Source organism: Condylostylus longicornis, unplaced genomic scaffold (assembly GCF_029603195.1).
Source record: "Condylostylus longicornis isolate FDR11 unplaced genomic scaffold, ASM2960319v2 ptg000038l, whole genome shotgun sequence".
NCBI lineage: Eukaryota > Metazoa > Arthropoda > Insecta > Diptera > Dolichopodidae > Condylostylus > Condylostylus longicornis.
In genome coordinates this window covers 9,065,064-9,082,671 of record NW_026578007.1, presented here as the reverse complement: position 1 = coordinate 9,082,671, position 17,608 = coordinate 9,065,064, and the positions used below count along the sequence as shown (strand labels likewise).

The 17,608-nt window shown below is 27.8% G+C and overlaps 7 protein-coding genes across 7 annotated transcripts; 3 read left to right on the top strand and 4 right to left on the bottom strand.

The window, feature by feature from the left end:
• Positions 1-1,274: 1,274 nt before the first annotated feature.
• LOC129609166 (DDRGK domain-containing protein 1) lies at positions 1,275-2,364 on the bottom strand. Its single transcript, XM_055521079.1, has 2 exons — positions 2,165-2,364; positions 1,275-2,105 (listed from the first exon to the last, which is right to left on the bottom strand). The coding sequence occupies exons 1-2, from the start codon at positions 2,253-2,255 to the stop codon at positions 1,351-1,353; spliced, it is 846 nt and encodes a 281-aa protein (XP_055377054.1). The 5' UTR covers positions 2,256-2,364; the 3' UTR covers positions 1,275-1,350.
• A 173-nt stretch (positions 2,365-2,537) lies between these two features.
• Positions 2,538-3,319, top strand: LOC129609083 (probable prefoldin subunit 6). Its single transcript, XM_055520946.1, has 2 exons — positions 2,538-2,710; positions 2,876-3,319. The coding sequence occupies exons 1-2, from the start codon at positions 2,638-2,640 to the stop codon at positions 3,172-3,174; spliced, it is 372 nt and encodes a 123-aa protein (XP_055376921.1). The 5' UTR covers positions 2,538-2,637; the 3' UTR covers positions 3,175-3,319.
• Positions 3,320-3,323: 4 nt separating this feature from the next.
• LOC129609082 (general transcription factor IIH subunit 4) lies at positions 3,324-5,261 on the bottom strand. Its single transcript, XM_055520945.1, has 5 exons — positions 5,007-5,261; positions 4,849-4,953; positions 4,331-4,739; positions 3,946-4,278; positions 3,324-3,887 (listed from the first exon to the last, which is right to left on the bottom strand). The coding sequence occupies exons 1-5, from the start codon at positions 5,153-5,155 to the stop codon at positions 3,414-3,416; spliced, it is 1,470 nt and encodes a 489-aa protein (XP_055376920.1). The 5' UTR covers positions 5,156-5,261; the 3' UTR covers positions 3,324-3,413.
• Positions 5,262-6,258: 997 nt separating this feature from the next.
• On the top strand, positions 6,259-8,643 carry LOC129609116 (GATOR complex protein NPRL3). Its single transcript, XM_055520996.1, has 4 exons — positions 6,259-7,124; positions 7,186-7,785; positions 7,845-8,003; positions 8,071-8,643. The coding sequence occupies exons 1-4, from the start codon at positions 6,334-6,336 to the stop codon at positions 8,393-8,395; spliced, it is 1,875 nt and encodes a 624-aa protein (XP_055376971.1). The 5' UTR covers positions 6,259-6,333; the 3' UTR covers positions 8,396-8,643.
• Positions 8,644-8,827: 184 nt separating this feature from the next.
• Positions 8,828-16,074, top strand: LOC129609267 (zinc finger MYND domain-containing protein 10 homolog). Its single transcript, XM_055521202.1, has 6 exons — positions 8,828-9,058; positions 9,171-9,445; positions 14,905-15,170; positions 15,242-15,393; positions 15,459-15,880; positions 15,983-16,074. The coding sequence occupies exons 1-6, from the start codon at positions 8,828-8,830 to the stop codon at positions 16,053-16,055; spliced, it is 1,419 nt and encodes a 472-aa protein (XP_055377177.1). The 3' UTR covers positions 16,056-16,074.
• LOC129609105 (fatty-acid amide hydrolase 2-A) lies at positions 9,314-12,445 on the bottom strand. Its single transcript, XM_055520983.1, has one exon. It carries the CDS (start codon positions 12,196-12,198, stop codon positions 10,459-10,461), a length of 1,740 nt encoding a protein of 579 aa, XP_055376958.1. The 5' UTR covers positions 12,199-12,445; the 3' UTR covers positions 9,314-10,458.
• On the bottom strand, positions 16,042-17,098 carry LOC129609106 (40S ribosomal protein S12). Its single transcript, XM_055520984.1, has 3 exons — positions 16,961-17,098; positions 16,768-16,902; positions 16,042-16,432 (listed from the first exon to the last, which is right to left on the bottom strand). Exons 1-3 carry the CDS (start codon positions 16,975-16,977, stop codon positions 16,165-16,167), a joined length of 420 nt encoding a protein of 139 aa, XP_055376959.1. The 5' UTR covers positions 16,978-17,098; the 3' UTR covers positions 16,042-16,164.
• Between the last annotated feature and the right edge of the window lie 510 nt (positions 17,099-17,608).

Genomic DNA, 17,608 nt, shown 5'->3' with positions numbered 1-17,608 from the left:
TGCACATGCAAAACTGAAATGGTTTAACAGTTTTTGATTTTTTAAAGTCTTAACTTTTGATTAAAAGCTGAACCCAAAGCACACACATGTGGGTACTTATTGCGTATCTTGTTAGGTTATGTTACATTTATTTACGAATTTATTTTAACGAAACAAAAATCAGTTTTTTTAGAAAAACGAATTATGACAAGTTTAGATGTTCGGCTATCTATAATAACTAAATATCTTGACACTATCCAAGTTTAGTTGACACTATTTTTAGTTTAGTTATTTAAACTTGAATTGAGTTTGTCTAAGTTTTATTAAGTCATTTAGAAATTAGATGTGTCAACTACTGTGTTTTTTTTTTTTAAATGAAAATTTTTAATTGCTTTTTAAAAATTCACTCTATTTATTTCTTTTCAATTCATTGGATTTAGATGCAAACATAAAAAAAGTAAATGACATAAAAATTCAAGCATCTTTCAAAGTTTCTGACAACAAATTTTATTTTTCCGAGCCAAAATTTTTTTTCGATATTGTATTGTTGATAGAATTTATATTTCGATATATTTATATATGTTCTGATATAAAAAACGAAAGCGTCAAAATTGAACCAAATTCATCTTAAATGCAGAGGTTTTTTTTAAAAGCAATTTTATTATTAAATTATATTATAATATATTCTATACTACTACAATTATACACTATTTTTATCAAAAATTATTTAATATTTTACAAAAAAAAACGCAACAAAGATTTTTTCCTTGAAATTGAATTCGACTTGAAATAGTTCAGCTGAAAAGTCTAAGCCAAAAATCAATTAGTTAAGTGAATATTAATAAATGAAAAATTAATTTATATGTCTAATGATATATATTAATATAAATTAATGATAATATATCATTATTTTATATAACCTCATATCGTTTTTATGTAGGTTGTTATATTACTTATCTGGTCAGCTACGTCTCTGATATTTCATTCAAGAGCGACAACAGTGGCTCATGTTACCGTAAATTAATGCATAGGTAAAAATGTCGGTTAAAGTATACCCACAGTGGATTTTCCATATAAACGTGATTTTGACCATAGTGTATGATCAGTTTAATTTTGTATACGTAAAGTCGTAACGGGATATATATAGAAAGTGTGTAGGTGAATATGTACATACGTTTGTATTTGTATTTATGTTTCACATGATAATCAGAATGGTGATGTAGATAGGGTTGCAAAGTGAAGCCAGTATTTGTCCAATGTAGAACTGTTAATTGTAAAAACAAAAGAAGTTTTATTTAACCATAAGAAAGGAATTAATTCCTCTAACTTTTATTAAATAAATTCAATTCTAAAACAAAACAAGCTTTAATTTTAACTTTTCACTGGCGCTAAATTTATTAAAGTATTACTACTTTCTGCTAATTCAGAAATTGAAATACGGCCTCTTTGCCTTATAAATTTAGCTACAGCATTTAATTCTTTTTCTGAAATATAAATGAACTTCCCGCGGTCATCAATTACACCCGTTAAAGTATTATTCTTTTGTAATTCAGTAATACGGTCGATTACTTGTTGAGTTTTCATTTTAAAATGTGTAGCCAAATCCTCTAAAATAACGACCTTATTGTTTTTTATATGTTCAATAAATTCAAGGAGCAGTCCATCCTTTTCTTCTTCTTCTTCATAACCTTCTTCTTCAACATCAAATCCTGCTTTTATCTTTAAATATTCTTCATAATCTTTTCGTTCTTTTTCCTCTCGAGCTAAACGCTCTTCTTCTTCTCTTTTCTTTTCCGCTTCCTCATCCTTTTCTTGCATTTTTTTACGTTCCTCTTCTTCTGCTGCATCTTTTTTCTTCTTTTCTTCTCTAAATTTTAATTCCTGTTCACGTTGAGCTTTTTTTTCTGCTTTAGCTTCTAATTTAGCTCTTTTCTTGGCACCCATTTTTTCATCAGTCGCTGCATGTATATTTGTTTCATCTGCATCTTCATCACTTTCTTCGGCTTGTGCTTGCGGGGTTGCAGGAGCTCTCACTCTATTTCTTTGATTTCTTAAAATTTGGGCTCTTCTTGGCACACCTTCTTGTACTCGAACAGGAACATTTCTATTATTCTGTTTATCAGAGTCTGATATATTGGAAATGTATTAGTAAAAAACATTAGATTTTATTATTAAGAATGATTACCTTCCTTATTTTGTTTTTTTTGAAAAATAAATATAGTTATCAAAATTATGAGTAAAGACGCAGCTATGCCGATTAAGAGTATTAAATCCATTTGATCTTCAAAAAATTAAAAAAGAACAACCTTTTACTTTGCAATTTTGTTATTTAGCAAAAACAAGGAAACGTCATCATTGTCACTCAAATAAAAGCGAATTTTTTCGCCGTTAGTTGACTTGACCTCGCAACACTACAAGGCTAGATTGAAGTTTTAAATTTTATATACAACAATGTAGCTCATGTGTTAATTCGATTCTAATTGAGTTATGTTGAAAGAGCTGTTGTTTGTGTCTTTTTTGAGAACCTTCTTTTTTGTGAACGTCAAAAGTAAACGTCAATGTGCTTGATTTTTCTCTTTTATTCTAGTCAATTTAATAAGGTTTGATTATTACTTTGCTCGTACAGGTTTTCCGGACTTTAATAAAGTTTATTTAGAAATGGATAAAGAAACTGCAGCAATCCAAAAGAAATTACAAAATGAATTAGATGCTTATCAAGCTGGTCAAAAAGGTAATATATCAATTGCTTTAGTTTTAAGTGTCTCAATTCTCAACTGCTTTTTCCCATATGTTAATATGAAATGGGACTAATATTTATGAAAAAACTCAAATACCTAAAGATTTTTTAGCTATTTTATTATTATGGAGCAAAATTTGTTACTTAACATATTTGTAGATTTTCAAAAATTGGCACAGCAAAGACAAATTTTAGAAGGACAGTTGAATGAAAATCAATGTGTCCTAGATGAGTTAAATTTGTTAGGACCCGACAACAAAGTATATAAATTATATGGTCCAGTCTTAGTCAAACAAGATTTAGAAGACGCTCGGCAAAATGTTGGAAAACGTATCGAATACATCAAAAAGGAATCAAAAAGTTGTAATGATACTCTAGAAACATTGGAGAAAAAACAGGATAAACATAGAGAAAACCTTAAAAAATTACAACAACAGTACCAAATTGTGATGAAATGAAAATATGTATTTTAAATACATCTGCAAATATATTTAAAAAACTCACTATTTACGGCAATCTCGGTGAGTTGTTTCTTTCTCGCACATACAGCGAGAATTTATGCATTTTGAACTAATACTAACAAAGTTAATTAAAAAGTTAATAAAGATTATCAAATAAAAAAAATTCTATGTAATTTCTTCTTATATTTCTAACCTTATCAATAATAATGAGTTTAAATTTAACAAAGTTTATTAATTTAACCACCACCTTTTGAATATTTTTTCCAAAACTTTTTGACGTCATCATGACCATTTTTCGTCACAACCATATTCCTGTTTCTTTCATTTTGCCATACTAATACGTTAATTGATTGAGCGTAATCTCTAAGAGTAATGAAATCAGCTTGTGACAGAAACTGGTTATAGACAACACCTTCGGTAAAAGTGAAACGATTTCTTTCATTTTCCCATAATTTTATTTGATCAACAACTGTTGGTGGTAATTGAGATTTCGTTGAAATAGCAGATTCTGCCTGACTCTTGATCATATTTGGATGAGAATATTGTTCTAAATAACTTATTATTTGACTAGCCGTTATGCCACCACGAAGCGCAGATCTTACTGAATCTCTAGTTAACACACCAACAACTAAATTTGGAAAACGATAAAGTAATTCTGTAAATAATCCTAATAGAGCAACTTGAAGGTTTGAGTCAGTGTATGCATAAACCTAAAATTAGAAAACTTTTTGTAGGCAGTAAAAAAATAACTAGACACAAATGTAATACCCTATAATTAGTTTCAACTACAATATAACCACTATCTTGGGATTTTTCGTTTTCTTCATCTGTACTTACGGCTGGAACAACAGAATTTTTATTTGTTATATTCAAAGCAAGCCTTGTTGGATAATAACGTCCTTCTTTACGTTTTCTTTGATAAACTAGACCAAATTCTCGCAAATGTTGTAAAAATGTTAACATGCGCGGAGGTATCCCTTCAGAGCTATAATCGCGCCCTAATGTTGAAAAACTTAATTGAAATAACATAGAAAGACATTCAGGTAAACTTAATCCATGTTCCTCACAAGTATTTAAATATTGCAGCATAAAATGCCATACCTAAAAACAATTGCTGTTTTGATATTAAAAATGCTAAGTTTTTCAGAATTACTTGAGCCTGTGTATCTAGAAGAAGAAATTGAAACCCCTGTCTGGTTATACTTGGGGCTCCATCACGTTCATCTCTTTTCATCAAATTTGCATGTAATAAAATTCTAACTGCATCTGGACTTATACCTTCATTTTCTTGCCCTTTCATTGACGAACCAGCTCCAACCATATAATGTAAGACACATCGCCATCTTGACATTGCGTAATTATCTAAAAACGAAATTTCTTTATGCCTTGGATCACCTTCTAATTGTGAACTCATTGACCAAGGACGCCCACCCCCAAGCAATGCGATTTTTAAATTCTTTTTAAACGTTGTACAAAGTTCCCAAGCAGGTAATCCACCTGGTATAGCTGCGCTTTGCCATACATTTAATTCTGTTAAAATTGATGTAGCTGCTGCTTGTTCTCTAAAATAAAAATTTAATATTATCTTTATGATAGTTTTTGGTACACATTTTCAAAGATGATGAAAGCGTAAACCATAATGAAAGCGCAAAATTATAAAATAGATTTTACTTTGCATAATGTTGTGAGCCCCATGAAGAAACAACGGCCTGTGGAACTGGTTGTTCCACAAATAATATTCGTATTACAAATTGCCTAGCGATTTCTGGTAGTTCTCTTAAAATAATCATATGATTAAATAATTTAGACAAGACAAAATGTATAAATACCTGTAAACAGCTAAACATATTGAAGGATAATTATACAATTTCTCCAGCAAATCCGCAGGACGTGTTTTTAAATATTCTTGTAAGTTTTTACATTGTAAATTTTCTTGCTTTGGAATTAAAGCATTCGATTTAGATTTACTTTCAGACATATGTTATTATTTTAATAAATATTTGTATATTTTTTTTTCTAGTTTAGATTAAATAAAAATTTAAAAATAAAAAGAAATCAACAATTTCTTTGCTAGAACAAGAGCCGGTTTGACGTTTTTGCTTTTAATATTTTGTGCATTTCTGCTTAACTGGCTGTGTTTATGCTAAAGGTGTATTTATTGTTTCTTCAGTTTTAAGCTGAGCTATTTCCAATCAAATTGTTTTTTCTCTTGATGGCTCAGTACGTGTGAAATAAGTTGAGGGATTTTTTTTTTAAATTTGCAATTTTTTTGATTTTATACTATGTAATTAGTGCAGAACACAATTGTATGATTATTTACAAAAGCGTTATGAATGTATCGTGAATTTTAATTTTCTCGCTATTCAAAAAAGAGTCACGCAATTTTGAAAGTCCTTTTTTTTTGTTCAGCTTTTTCCTATTCGATTTAATAGGCTTTCAGATAACAAACTTGTGCACTTTTTTCTATTACAGGAAAAGATCAAAACTCAGTACACATTCATAATTGGCATCATGGTTTTAAGATTTCGAGTTGATTTCACATGGTAGTAAACAAAAACTAAAAATAATTTTTGTCGGTTTGCAATTATTAGCATAAATTACATATCCTTTTTACATAATTTCTTTGCCACGGCCAGGATTTGATTCTGAACCTTATTTTCAACCACAGTTTTCCGATTCAAAATACATTTAAAAAATATATAAAAAATTTCTATTCTCAAATGAAAATAAAACGATTCCGGAACGTACAATCCTACAATAAATCGCGCTTAGGAAATGCATACAACTCATGCGGGATGATTTTGTTCGGGTAGTATTTATAAGAAAGTTCTTCTTCTCAACGTTATGTCAATCATCATACAAAATTGAAAAGAAAAGAGACTGAAGAACCCGAAACAGTGAAAGTACTTTTAGTATTAATTTAAATTATTGTTTTTCGTTGATACTAAATAGCATAAAACTTAAGTTGTACGTTAAGGTTAAAATATCTGAATTCGCCGCAATGCATGTTTTCTAAAAAAAAATGTCAAAGTCATGTGTTTGTGTTTTCATTTTAATATACATACATATTTATTTTATTAATCAGTTATGCTTTGTTTTGTTATCTCTGCAATGACAACAATTTCATTATATTTTTAAATTTATTTATAAAACAAGATGGAAGTGAATCCTTTAAGTATAATATTGGTGAAATCGGATAGTAAAGGTGATCGACTACTTTTTCGATACCCATACCGAATGGAAGCACCCACAATAAATAAAGAAACAAAAAGACAAAATCCTTATTCTATGCAATTATCTGATGATGTTCTTCAAAGCTCTTCTTCTCAGACATCAAACATAATTAAAGGGCAATTAACTGGTTTTTCTGATGAAGTTTTGTCAACATTATTCGCTGTAAAGCAAGAACTATGTAACAAAAAATTTGAGTTAAAAGTGAATGATGTGCGATTTGTAGGGCATCCTGCCTTGATGCAAGCAAACAATAAACAACAAGACGAACGACAAGGTCAAACTTCAACATCACATATATTAATCAATATCGTTTTTGCTTTATACGCTCAAGCAAGTTATTCGATTGTAAAATGTTATTATGAATTAAGTAAAAAATTAGGTTATGCGTTGAATTACGAAGAGAATCGCGTTGGGTATCTATCAGATGAAATGAATTTAATGGTGAAAACTCACGACGAAGTGGCAGCAACACAAGAACATGAGGAAATCACAAATGAAGTAACATCGAACACAGAAAATGTTTCGTCTTTTGATTTAGTTCTTGAAAGGTCAACCTTAGCACAATGTTTAAAAACAGTTTATCAAGATTTATGCACAAATGGCCTACTAAATATTACTATTAATCAATACGTTATATTAAGTTTTTGTCTTCCACAAAAGGCTCATCAATTTCATAAAAAGGGTGTTATCGTAGAGCCAGAAACTATTGACAGGTTTATATATGATTTTTAAATATTTTCGTTACAAAAACTTATTTGCATTGATTTATTTTAGGTGCCTTCAATCTTTAAAGCCTTACCATGGCATGCTTTTATTGGTAGAATTTGCTGAACTTCTAGATTGTGTTCCACCAACTGGAGCAAGGCTCCTTCTACAACTTATAGAAGTATACAACCCATTTAAGAGTTTACAATTAATGGCTGCCGACGCAGAACTTTCTATTGAAAATGTGTATCAATTAGTTGGGCACTTAGTTTATTGGGCGAAAGCTACGATTATTTATCCATTGTGCGAAACAAATGTTTATGTAATAGCCCCTGATGCGCCTCTATATACAAATTCACCTTTAGTTGAAAAATTTTCTGCAAGATTCCCGGGGATGTCTCTTTTCGAAGTAATAAGTGATTTTTCTCTACCTACTTCAATTGGTCATCTTACGACACCATTGCAACAACCAGCAAGGCAAGGTATTTTAGCACAAATGGTATTGTGGATGCTTCAAAATCATTTATTGATGCAGTTACATACTTACGTACAATTTATGCCAAATGATCATGGCGAATGTGAAGAAATTTCTGGCGCTGAATATGATCTTGGACCTTCAGATGAACTTGCTGAAGATAACCGAAGCTTAACCCCAATAGAGGACGAGTTGTAAAAATTATTAATTGTAAAATTTTCGAAATTGTTTTAAAATATATCAATATTTTTAGAAATGCTGGGTCTTTAATGAGTCTTTCAAGTCAACCTTTGCCAGTTCCTCCAAATACAAGTCGAAGATCTATTACAGATGAACACTTTTCTGTAGGTGATTCAACAGTTTCTGATAATATAGCTGTGCAACCATCTTCAAGCCATAAATCCAATTTTAGGTAAAACTATTTATATTCCTTGATCTATATTAGAACTAAGTAAAATTTCAACAAAAAAAAATTTTAGTATGTCATTTAGTACGGAAAACTGCGACAGTATAGATTCGATTGATGATGAAGAAAAAATTAAAGAATTGTTGAATGCTTTTCAAGAACCAGATAGATCAGCTGTAAGAAGGATACCAGCCGCTTCCAATATAGATGATTTATCACTTATGGTAAAACTTTGGCAAGCGGGTTACTTTAAGGGGGATCATCATTTGGAAGAAATAATGTATTTTGAAAATTTGAGACGTTCCCAACTTTTACAACTATTAGATAAATTTCGTGATGTTTTAATCATATATGAAACAGAAGATCCTGCAATTGCATCATTATATTCCCAAAGTTAATAATAATAATAACAATAATATTTACGTACTTTGATTTGTAAGAATATTAAATTCATTTAATTTAAAAACAAAGGTATTTTTTAAAGAAATATTGTTTAAATAAGGAAATTATATAATATGAAATTATAAATACATACAAATGTAACAAATGGTATACAAAAGCATAATAGCAATATTTAAGTGATTTCATTTTATGTACTCTTATGACATAATTGTTATATTTATATACCTACATACCTTGTTTTAGAATATTTAAAAAAACAAAAATTAATGTTACCATGGAGCACATTTATTTAAAACGTCACTTTTGGATTTAATTTCTCAAAATAAATCCAATTTTTGTTTAATCAATAAATGCAATTGAAAAAAAAACTATTTAATTTTTTTAATTTTTAAGTTTTAAAAGAGAAATTAACTCTTATAAAGTAAACAATGTCTGAAATAGAAAAATCGGAAACAAAAAGTGAAGATTCAAATAAGTCTTCAGTACCAATAGAATTTGTTTTTCCAGAAGAAGCTGAATATTTTATTCAAAGTATTAGAGAATTTCATATAGAAGATATTGGTTCAAATAAATGGATTGATAATCATGAAATAATTATTAAACTAAGTCAACAAGCTGCTTTAGAGGCTAACCAATATCGTGAGGAATCAATTAAAGAGGTTTGCAAATTCAAGATTGCACATATATATATATATATATATATAAATACATATGGATTTATTTTACTTTATTTAAATTGATTCAACGCATTTTTTTTTTTTGAAATATAAGTACTTGATTATACATGGAAAACTAAAGATGTTAGTACACGAAGCTTTTCTGATAATGATTTGGAAAACAAAAATTCTACCAAAATTATTAGATATTGATCCAAATCCACCAGCAAGTTTTTTGCTATATTCAATTCTATTTCATGAAGCATCGTTAATTTCTTTATTAGAAGTTGCACTTTATCATCAAAATGGATGTGAATCTTTAGGTGAAACAGCTCTTGATTTAACAGATTATTGCGCTTTAGGTATATCACAACTTATTGGTTTGGTGAGGTACGTATGTATGTATGCTATTACATTATTTTTTTTTCAAGTACATTATAATTTATACAAGTTCTTAAATTGTAAACTTTTATTTTTAAATTTTTTGTAGGTAATTAGATAGATATGTACATACACAAGTAAAATTTTCACTTTAATATTTTTAATTATTTTTTGTTTATTATGTTATTGGAGCTTTCACCAAGTTTATCGTTCTATATAATTTTCAAATTTATTCAATTCTAAAAATAAAACATATACAATGCATTTTTTCTTAATAAATTTACTTTTAATATTTTACGTATACGAAAATATATAATTTCAAGAAAACATATACATATATTAATACAAAACATTTATAATAAAATATGTATGAAAAACTATAGCGTTTTTGGGATTTAATAACATCTCAACTATTATAAAACTAAATATATAAATAATAATAATAATAATATGTATATATGTGTATAAAAATAAAATTTGTAAGAAAAAATGCTTATCTAAAAATACTTGATTAATTCAAACGAAAACAATTTTGTTATATAAACGTTAAAAGATTCCAATTATTTTTTTTTACCATATAAATTCACAAATATAACATAGAAATTTACATAGAAAACGTATTATAATATTACAAACATATTATAGATTACATTATAAGTATGTACTTGTAAATAGACTGCTTATTTATTACAAAAGAATATTAATGATAAAAAAATTAATAAAAAAATAAAATAAAAATGAGTTATAATTACACATTATTATTATATTATATATAACAATATCAATAAGTATATATACCTATACTATATATATGTATATATATCTCTAAATTTATTTGTTCGATTGCAAAAATATAATTAGTTTAAATACATAAAAATATCTACATAAAAATATATATATGTATGTATGTATATAAAGTCGTGTTATAATCCGAAAAATTCGATAATGGAATTAATTTATAAAATATATATATATGTATATATTTTTTGTGTAAATCGTAGGTATGTATGTATATATATTTGTTAAACATTTATTGTTGGAGCTGTCCAACCACCAAATGCACGTTCTAATTCTAATGCAACAGCTAAACATAAACGATCTTGATTATGATTAGCAATAACCTGTAAACCTAATGGTAAACCTTCACTATTTAAACCTAATGGTATAGCAGTTGCTGGTAAACCTAAACAATTAATTATTGCCGTATATGAGAAATTCAATGTTCTTGCAATTGGTTCTGTATGATATGGTGCAACAGTTGGATGTGTTGGATATATTAATACACCATCATCACCTAATAAATCTTTTATTTCTAATAATAATTCATCTCTTTTTGAAACAAGATATAAATGCTTATCAGTTCCATGTTGTGTTTGACCTTTTTCAATAATCGCTGTCAAAAGGCCAACTAATGTATGATTTGAGCTTCCAAAGAACCATTTAAATAATTCTGTATATGGATTTATTTCACCATCTAAATTAGCTAATTGATGGTCAAAACCTTTTCCCGATGAATCCTTCATATTTGCAAACCAAATAGCTGCAGATTGTTTAAATTTTTCAAATTGTACACGTTGTGGTGGTTGTTTTTTAGTAACAGATTGCTCTAAATGTTTTATAACTTTATGAAGGCACTCACGTAAATCCCTTTCAACTGGTTGAACTAAAAATCCACCACCATCATCTTCTTGATAAAAATATCTTATTTCACTTAAATTAACTGGTTCATCTAATTTTAAAATATCAGCTTTTGGACCTGCGATAATTTTAAGTACTGGTTTAAGATCAATTGCAAAACGACATATTGGTCCTATTCCTAAAAATGAATCTTGCTCTTCACTAAATGGTGCTGGAAATTGTCCATGATTTGGTACAATAAATTTTGTTGGTTTATGTCCAAATACACCATTAAAAAATGCTGGCATACGTATTGAACCACCGATATCTGAACCAATACCAAATGGTGAAGCTGCTGCTCCTTGAATACAACCTTCACCACCGCTTGAGCCACCAACAATTCGACTTGTATCATATGGGTTATTTGTACGGCCATGAATTGTATTAAAACTTTCCCACCACATGCAAACTTCTGAAATATTTGTTAATGCAAATGGTATAGCACCAGCTTGTCTCATTGATGCTATAGCTTTTGCATCTTCTACGGCACGTACATTACGTCTTTTCCATAATCCAGCTGTATGTATCATATTTTTTACTTGTATACAATCTTTAGTTGATATTGGTACACCTAAAAATGGTTTCTGCTTTAATAATTCATCCTCAGTTAATTTACCAGATTCAATTAATTCGTCTGCCATAGCAGCCTCCTTTAGAGCCTCTTCGTATCGTTGATCAACAACACAATTTAATATCGGATTTATTTCATTTATTCTATCAATAAAAGATTTTACAACATCAACGCTTTTAAGTTTCTTTGTTCGTATTTTATGAGCTAATGACGTAGCCGATTCTAATAATGTTAAATCTTTTATTGGTGGCATTATTTTACCTTTTCCATAATATAATTGTAAAATATTTCTAACCAATAACAGAGATATTCTGTAAATTATTTGTAAAATATTTCTCCATAATGACATCTTATTTTTTTGTATAGGTTTTGTATCCTTTTTACCATTATTTATATATAAAATTTCTCCAGCCATCATTGATTTATTCTTGCGTAATTTATTAAATTTTGTCTGGAATGTTTTTAATATCGTTTTCAATTTTGTTTTATCGACAATTTTTTCCTTATTCGTCATTAGCTAAGTAAATTTCAATATTTACACGAAAGATTTACTACAACAGGTGGTTTTCTAATTAAAATTAACACTATAAATTTTAAGTCGAGGTAGGATTTTTACATTAAAATTACTTTCTACACACCGAATTCATCACTTTCCTTTTTTTTACTTTTTTTTTTTATAAAACCCGAAGTATAAAAAATATAGAATACAAAATAAAATGCTTTGTGTTGCTTCAATGTTGCAAAAACAACTAACAATGATTACGAATTCAATGAAATTTTGACTGAAATAGCTTTGGAATTGAATTGGATGGATGACAGCAACTTGTTTATTTTTTTTTATCGTGCTTTTGATTTTCTCATTCATTACTTAAAATATTTGCTACTAAGGTAACAGAGCAGTTGTTGACCCTACATATTTTTTGTTTCAATAGGAACGTTATTTATATACACTATGTATATAAAATATATATGTAGATAAATAATTATATACAATAAAATATGTAATCATATTATATATAAAATTACAATTTACATAATTGAATACCAACATTTCATTATTTATATGTTTAGCCATATTTGGATAAATGTACATATGTTTATGTACATAAGTTTATGTACATAAATAATTATTTCCAATTTAAATGCTTTTTTTAACAATTTATGTAGTTATTATGTAGGTATATACAAACCTACATGTACATAAATATTTAATTTTCATTTATTATATTCTTAAATACAAAAAGTAAAATTTAGTATTAGAATCAAATTTTGGTAATAACAGAGAGGTAATAGAAATCTTTTGATTATTTCTGCCATGTCAATGTTATTTTAATATTCAATTGATTTCAATTTCACTCGAATTTGCCTTAGAAAACATATAACATACTCACATAATGCCTATGTACTTATGTTTACTTAACGAACACCTTAAGGCTATTAGCTTAAAGTATTCATTGGTGATAAGTACATATATTATACATTTTGTAGAATAAATTTTGTATTTTTTTCAACCATAAACATTCAAACAATTTATAAGCTTCGTTTGCAAAATGAAAATATATGCAATTAAAATTTTTAATAGAAAAAAAAACAACTTCTTAATTAAAATTAATTCCGGTTTTCAGAAACTGGTTTATTTATTTGTTTACTAATTAATTTATATCACTCTGTATATTATACATTATGTACATAAGTCATAAAACTAATATATGTATATAAATAAATAAATAATATACATATTTTTCAATCTATACGTACTAACTTACATAATGTACTTATTAGGTTCATACGTTATATTACGTACTTATACATTTTATTTTAAAATACATAATTATAGTCATATGTTATAATAGGGTAATAAATTACACAAAGCATGTAAACCTGTATGATATTTGATTGTTTTCATTAAATACATTTCTATAACTCTAATATCATCAAAAAAAAATCTAATTTAAATATACATACATATGTATGTACATGCATATGTAGTATAAAATAGCACTATTAGGCATAATTGAATGAATAAGCAAATATTGTTCTTTATTGTTCATTATTTTGCATCATCGTTAATGTGTGCCTGAGATAAAATGATGTAGTTTCGCCTGGGTTTGCTAATTTCTATAATGTGTAGCTATATAACGCGCGTTCTCTTACGTTATCCCTATTTCAACTCTATTCAAATTAAAAATTATTGATATTGATATGAAAATTTAAAGCGTTTTCTGCAACTAGTTTATGAATGTACTTAACTGAAATAAGTTAAGGTTATGTACTTATTAACATATTTAACATAATTAAAATAATAAAATTGATTTTACTTGAAAATAATTAATAATTAAATACCATATGTATTTTGTTTGTTTTTTATAAGATTTTAAAAAGTACTGGTAGCCCGTAAACTATTCATTGAAGAAATCGTTATCGGCCCGCCGGCTGTTTGTTTTACATGACTAATTTGATTCTGAATATACATATAAGAATTAACTGACTTGATTGGGAATAAGTACAAAACTTAACTGTATACATGTTGTAGATGTGAGCTTAATTTTTTACAATTTTGCATTATATACATATGTACATACTTTTATTTACATACATGATTCAGTACTGATAAATGCATTAGTTTGCAAAATATTTGGAAAAAGCCCTTGAAGTCAAAGTTCGGTGATAAATGGTACCAAATAGATTTTTTCTATCCTATAGCAGCGTCTATCCTATATAATTTTTTTGTTCGAGCAAACTACTTATAATGTGAACTTAACTTTATGATAGGTCACTGACCCGATGGAAAACGTTAAAAGACAAATAGTTATTCACGGTAATACCTACGTAAGCAGGGCAAAGATTTGTATTAAAAAATATGGTCAAGACAATTTTTAGAGAATTTAGAGAACGTATTTAATTTGAAACTACCTCTGTCAAGGTTCTTCTCGAGCAACACGGAGCCTTTTCCGGTTTTATTATAGTACAGAAGTAGTGCATGAAGGCAATGACAGGCCATCCATTCATATTGTTTTCGGTTTTATAGACACATATATGAATGTGTGTATGTTTGTTATAACGATATTATTAAAAGTAAATATACATGAACCCTTTTAAATTGCAATTATAACACCCTTTTTAATTGCAAGTTGATCAGCAACGGCTTTTTAAGTTTAGTTCATAAATATTTAAATTTTGACAATAGTATACTTTACAAAACATTAATTTTTTTTTAAAGTATGGGACATCATGAAAATTCGACGGAAGTCAGTATTGATGAATCAATTCTAACTGAAATGGAGCGTCAAAAAAGAGATTTATTGTATAAGATAGGATTACGGTGTATATCCATACTAAATTATCTTGCTGATAAACTAAATGTTTTACCGTTGAGTGTTGGATCTCGTATGATATTTGTTCATGATATTCCGTGCCTTTTGAGTGATGTACTACATTTAAGGCCTTGGCTGAGAAAAACTAATAAAGGATTTGAAAAGTTTTCAGGTTCAAAATCATGACCTCTTACATGAATTAATTTTTTTGTAAACTTGTATTTAATTTCTTCCACATTTTAGAAGAAAAATGGAAATTGGTAGATAGTGATGATCTCTTAAAAGTCGAAAAACTGGAAGCCCAATCTTGGTTTTGTTTACGTCAACTTTTATTTAATCAAAATTTAATGTCATCATATGAAATTAACGATTTTAGGCAAAGACATTTAGGAAAGGTAAAAAATCTTTGAGTTGGAAACATTAGTGAATTTCAATTTATTTTTTTTTTTATTATTTAAAGTGTCAGGGGCTTTTGAATGAAACCATTGTCGATCAGTTGCCACCATTAGCTGAATTGAAACATCACTTAGCCACTTTGCAAATAAGTAAAAACGTAACTTCTAACAAAAATAAACTAAATCTCATTCTAGAGGAAATTCCTCAAATTCAAAGCAAAATTTATAAAAAAGTCGAACAGGCTGGTGGTTTTACTCAAATTGCTGCTGGTCAGGCAGAGAAAATATTTCTAAACAAACGAGATGAAATATTTGAATTGGCTAAAAGATTGAATATGGCATATAATACAGAGCTGCTTGCTAAAATTGAAGATATTCAAAATAAAAACAAGGAAACACTTCCAGCTGAAAAAGGTAAATGCCAAAATTGTAAGAAAAAAGCTGAAAAAAAATGTGCAAATTGTCTCACGGCATTTTATTGCTCAAGGTAATAAACATTAAATTATATTTTTCAATTATAAAATTGTTTTTTTCATTTTTGGCTTTATAAAATACATTTTAATTTCATTTTACTTTTGTTTTTTTATAGAGAATGTCAGGTTGAACATTGGTCGGCACATAAAAGTATTTGTTTAACTCAACAAAAAGTGGCAGTAAAATAAGCTTTTTATTAAATTGCTGAAAATGCTTTGTTCACTTACTTTATATAATTGCTTATAAATAAAAAAATTTGTTTCACATGTTTTATTCTTTTATTTAAAAATGATTTTCTTAGCTTGACTGCCTAAGGTGTTCTTTAACAACATCCAATGCTGGAGTTTCTTCACCGTAATCTTTAATTACAACTACAGAACAGCCGCAAACTTTACGTGGTTTACCTTCTTTGTCGATTTTACATAAACCAGACCATTCGCCTAGCTTTTTGTGTGAATCTACACGAATTAATGGAATTCTATGCTCATTGCATAGAGCTGTTATAAGTTTTTTGTACAATGGTTCTTCAAATGATTCAGCCAATATACATAAAACAGCTTGTCTCCTAAAAAAAAATTTTAAAAAATTTATTTAATAAGCTTTAATCGCTTTAAAAATAATTTGTCAATATGAATAAGCATGTAGGATTTGGAAAGCTGATATTTAACGAAAGTTGAAAATTGAAATTGGTTAGAATTTTAATTGTTACTAACAGCCCGGTGTTTTTTTTTTGAATGAACCGTGAACTTGTTTACTTTTTAACCAACAGTTCTTCACGATGTAAATATTTAGTTTTTTGTCATAATTTAACAGATTATTCGTGTTTTATTAGGTAATGTTGATATTAGTTTTCTTTTTTATGCATGTAAATAAACAAATATGAGGGTGTATTTGACTTACTTATCAAGAGCTTTACAGGCTTGATGAATTCCATGAACAAGTCCATCAACCCTTAATGATTGCTTTAAAACTTCTTGTAAAGCTAAATTTATGTCCATAGAACTACCAACGACTGGTGCTGCCGAGGGAACATCTCTACAATCAAATATGTAACATGAAAAGGTTATTATATTTACATGCTGAAATAACTTACACATCTACATCTGCCATTTTAAAATATTTAAAGATTGTAGCTCCTAAAAATGTAAATATTTCTCTATTTAATATCGATGCTATAGATATTTTCAAATATTTTTCAAAGAAAGTATAAAAAATTGCTCTTTACCTGTTTGACAACCGGAAAAAAGAACTTTTACAGGGTTGCGTATTTGGAAAGCTGTCTCATAGTGACATTTAATGTCTACATTTTTGACAATATAAGAACTCTTGTGGTGATTCTTGGAAAATTGCAAACGGAAAAAAAAAAGAAAGTAAATGATAATGCGATGCTTTTATGTGTAACTCGTCATTTAAATGTCGCTATAAATATGGCTATAATTCCATTTTTATTTGTCATTTTTAATTTCACATCAAGTCAATATTTATATTTTTTTTAAGACGAATGTTACATATCAGGTTCAATATGAATCTCATATGTAATTGAAGTTTCTAGAAAAAATAGAAAATTATTCGACCATTATGTGATTTTTGTCAAATTTTTAAAAACAAGAAGACGTAAAATAAATTTTTTATTTGTTTTTCAATCTCTCGATGTAAATATATGAAACTGTTCGTCGCAACACTTTGACATAAAGATATAAAATGAACATGATGTATCAATGCTTATTGGATTAAATCTTAG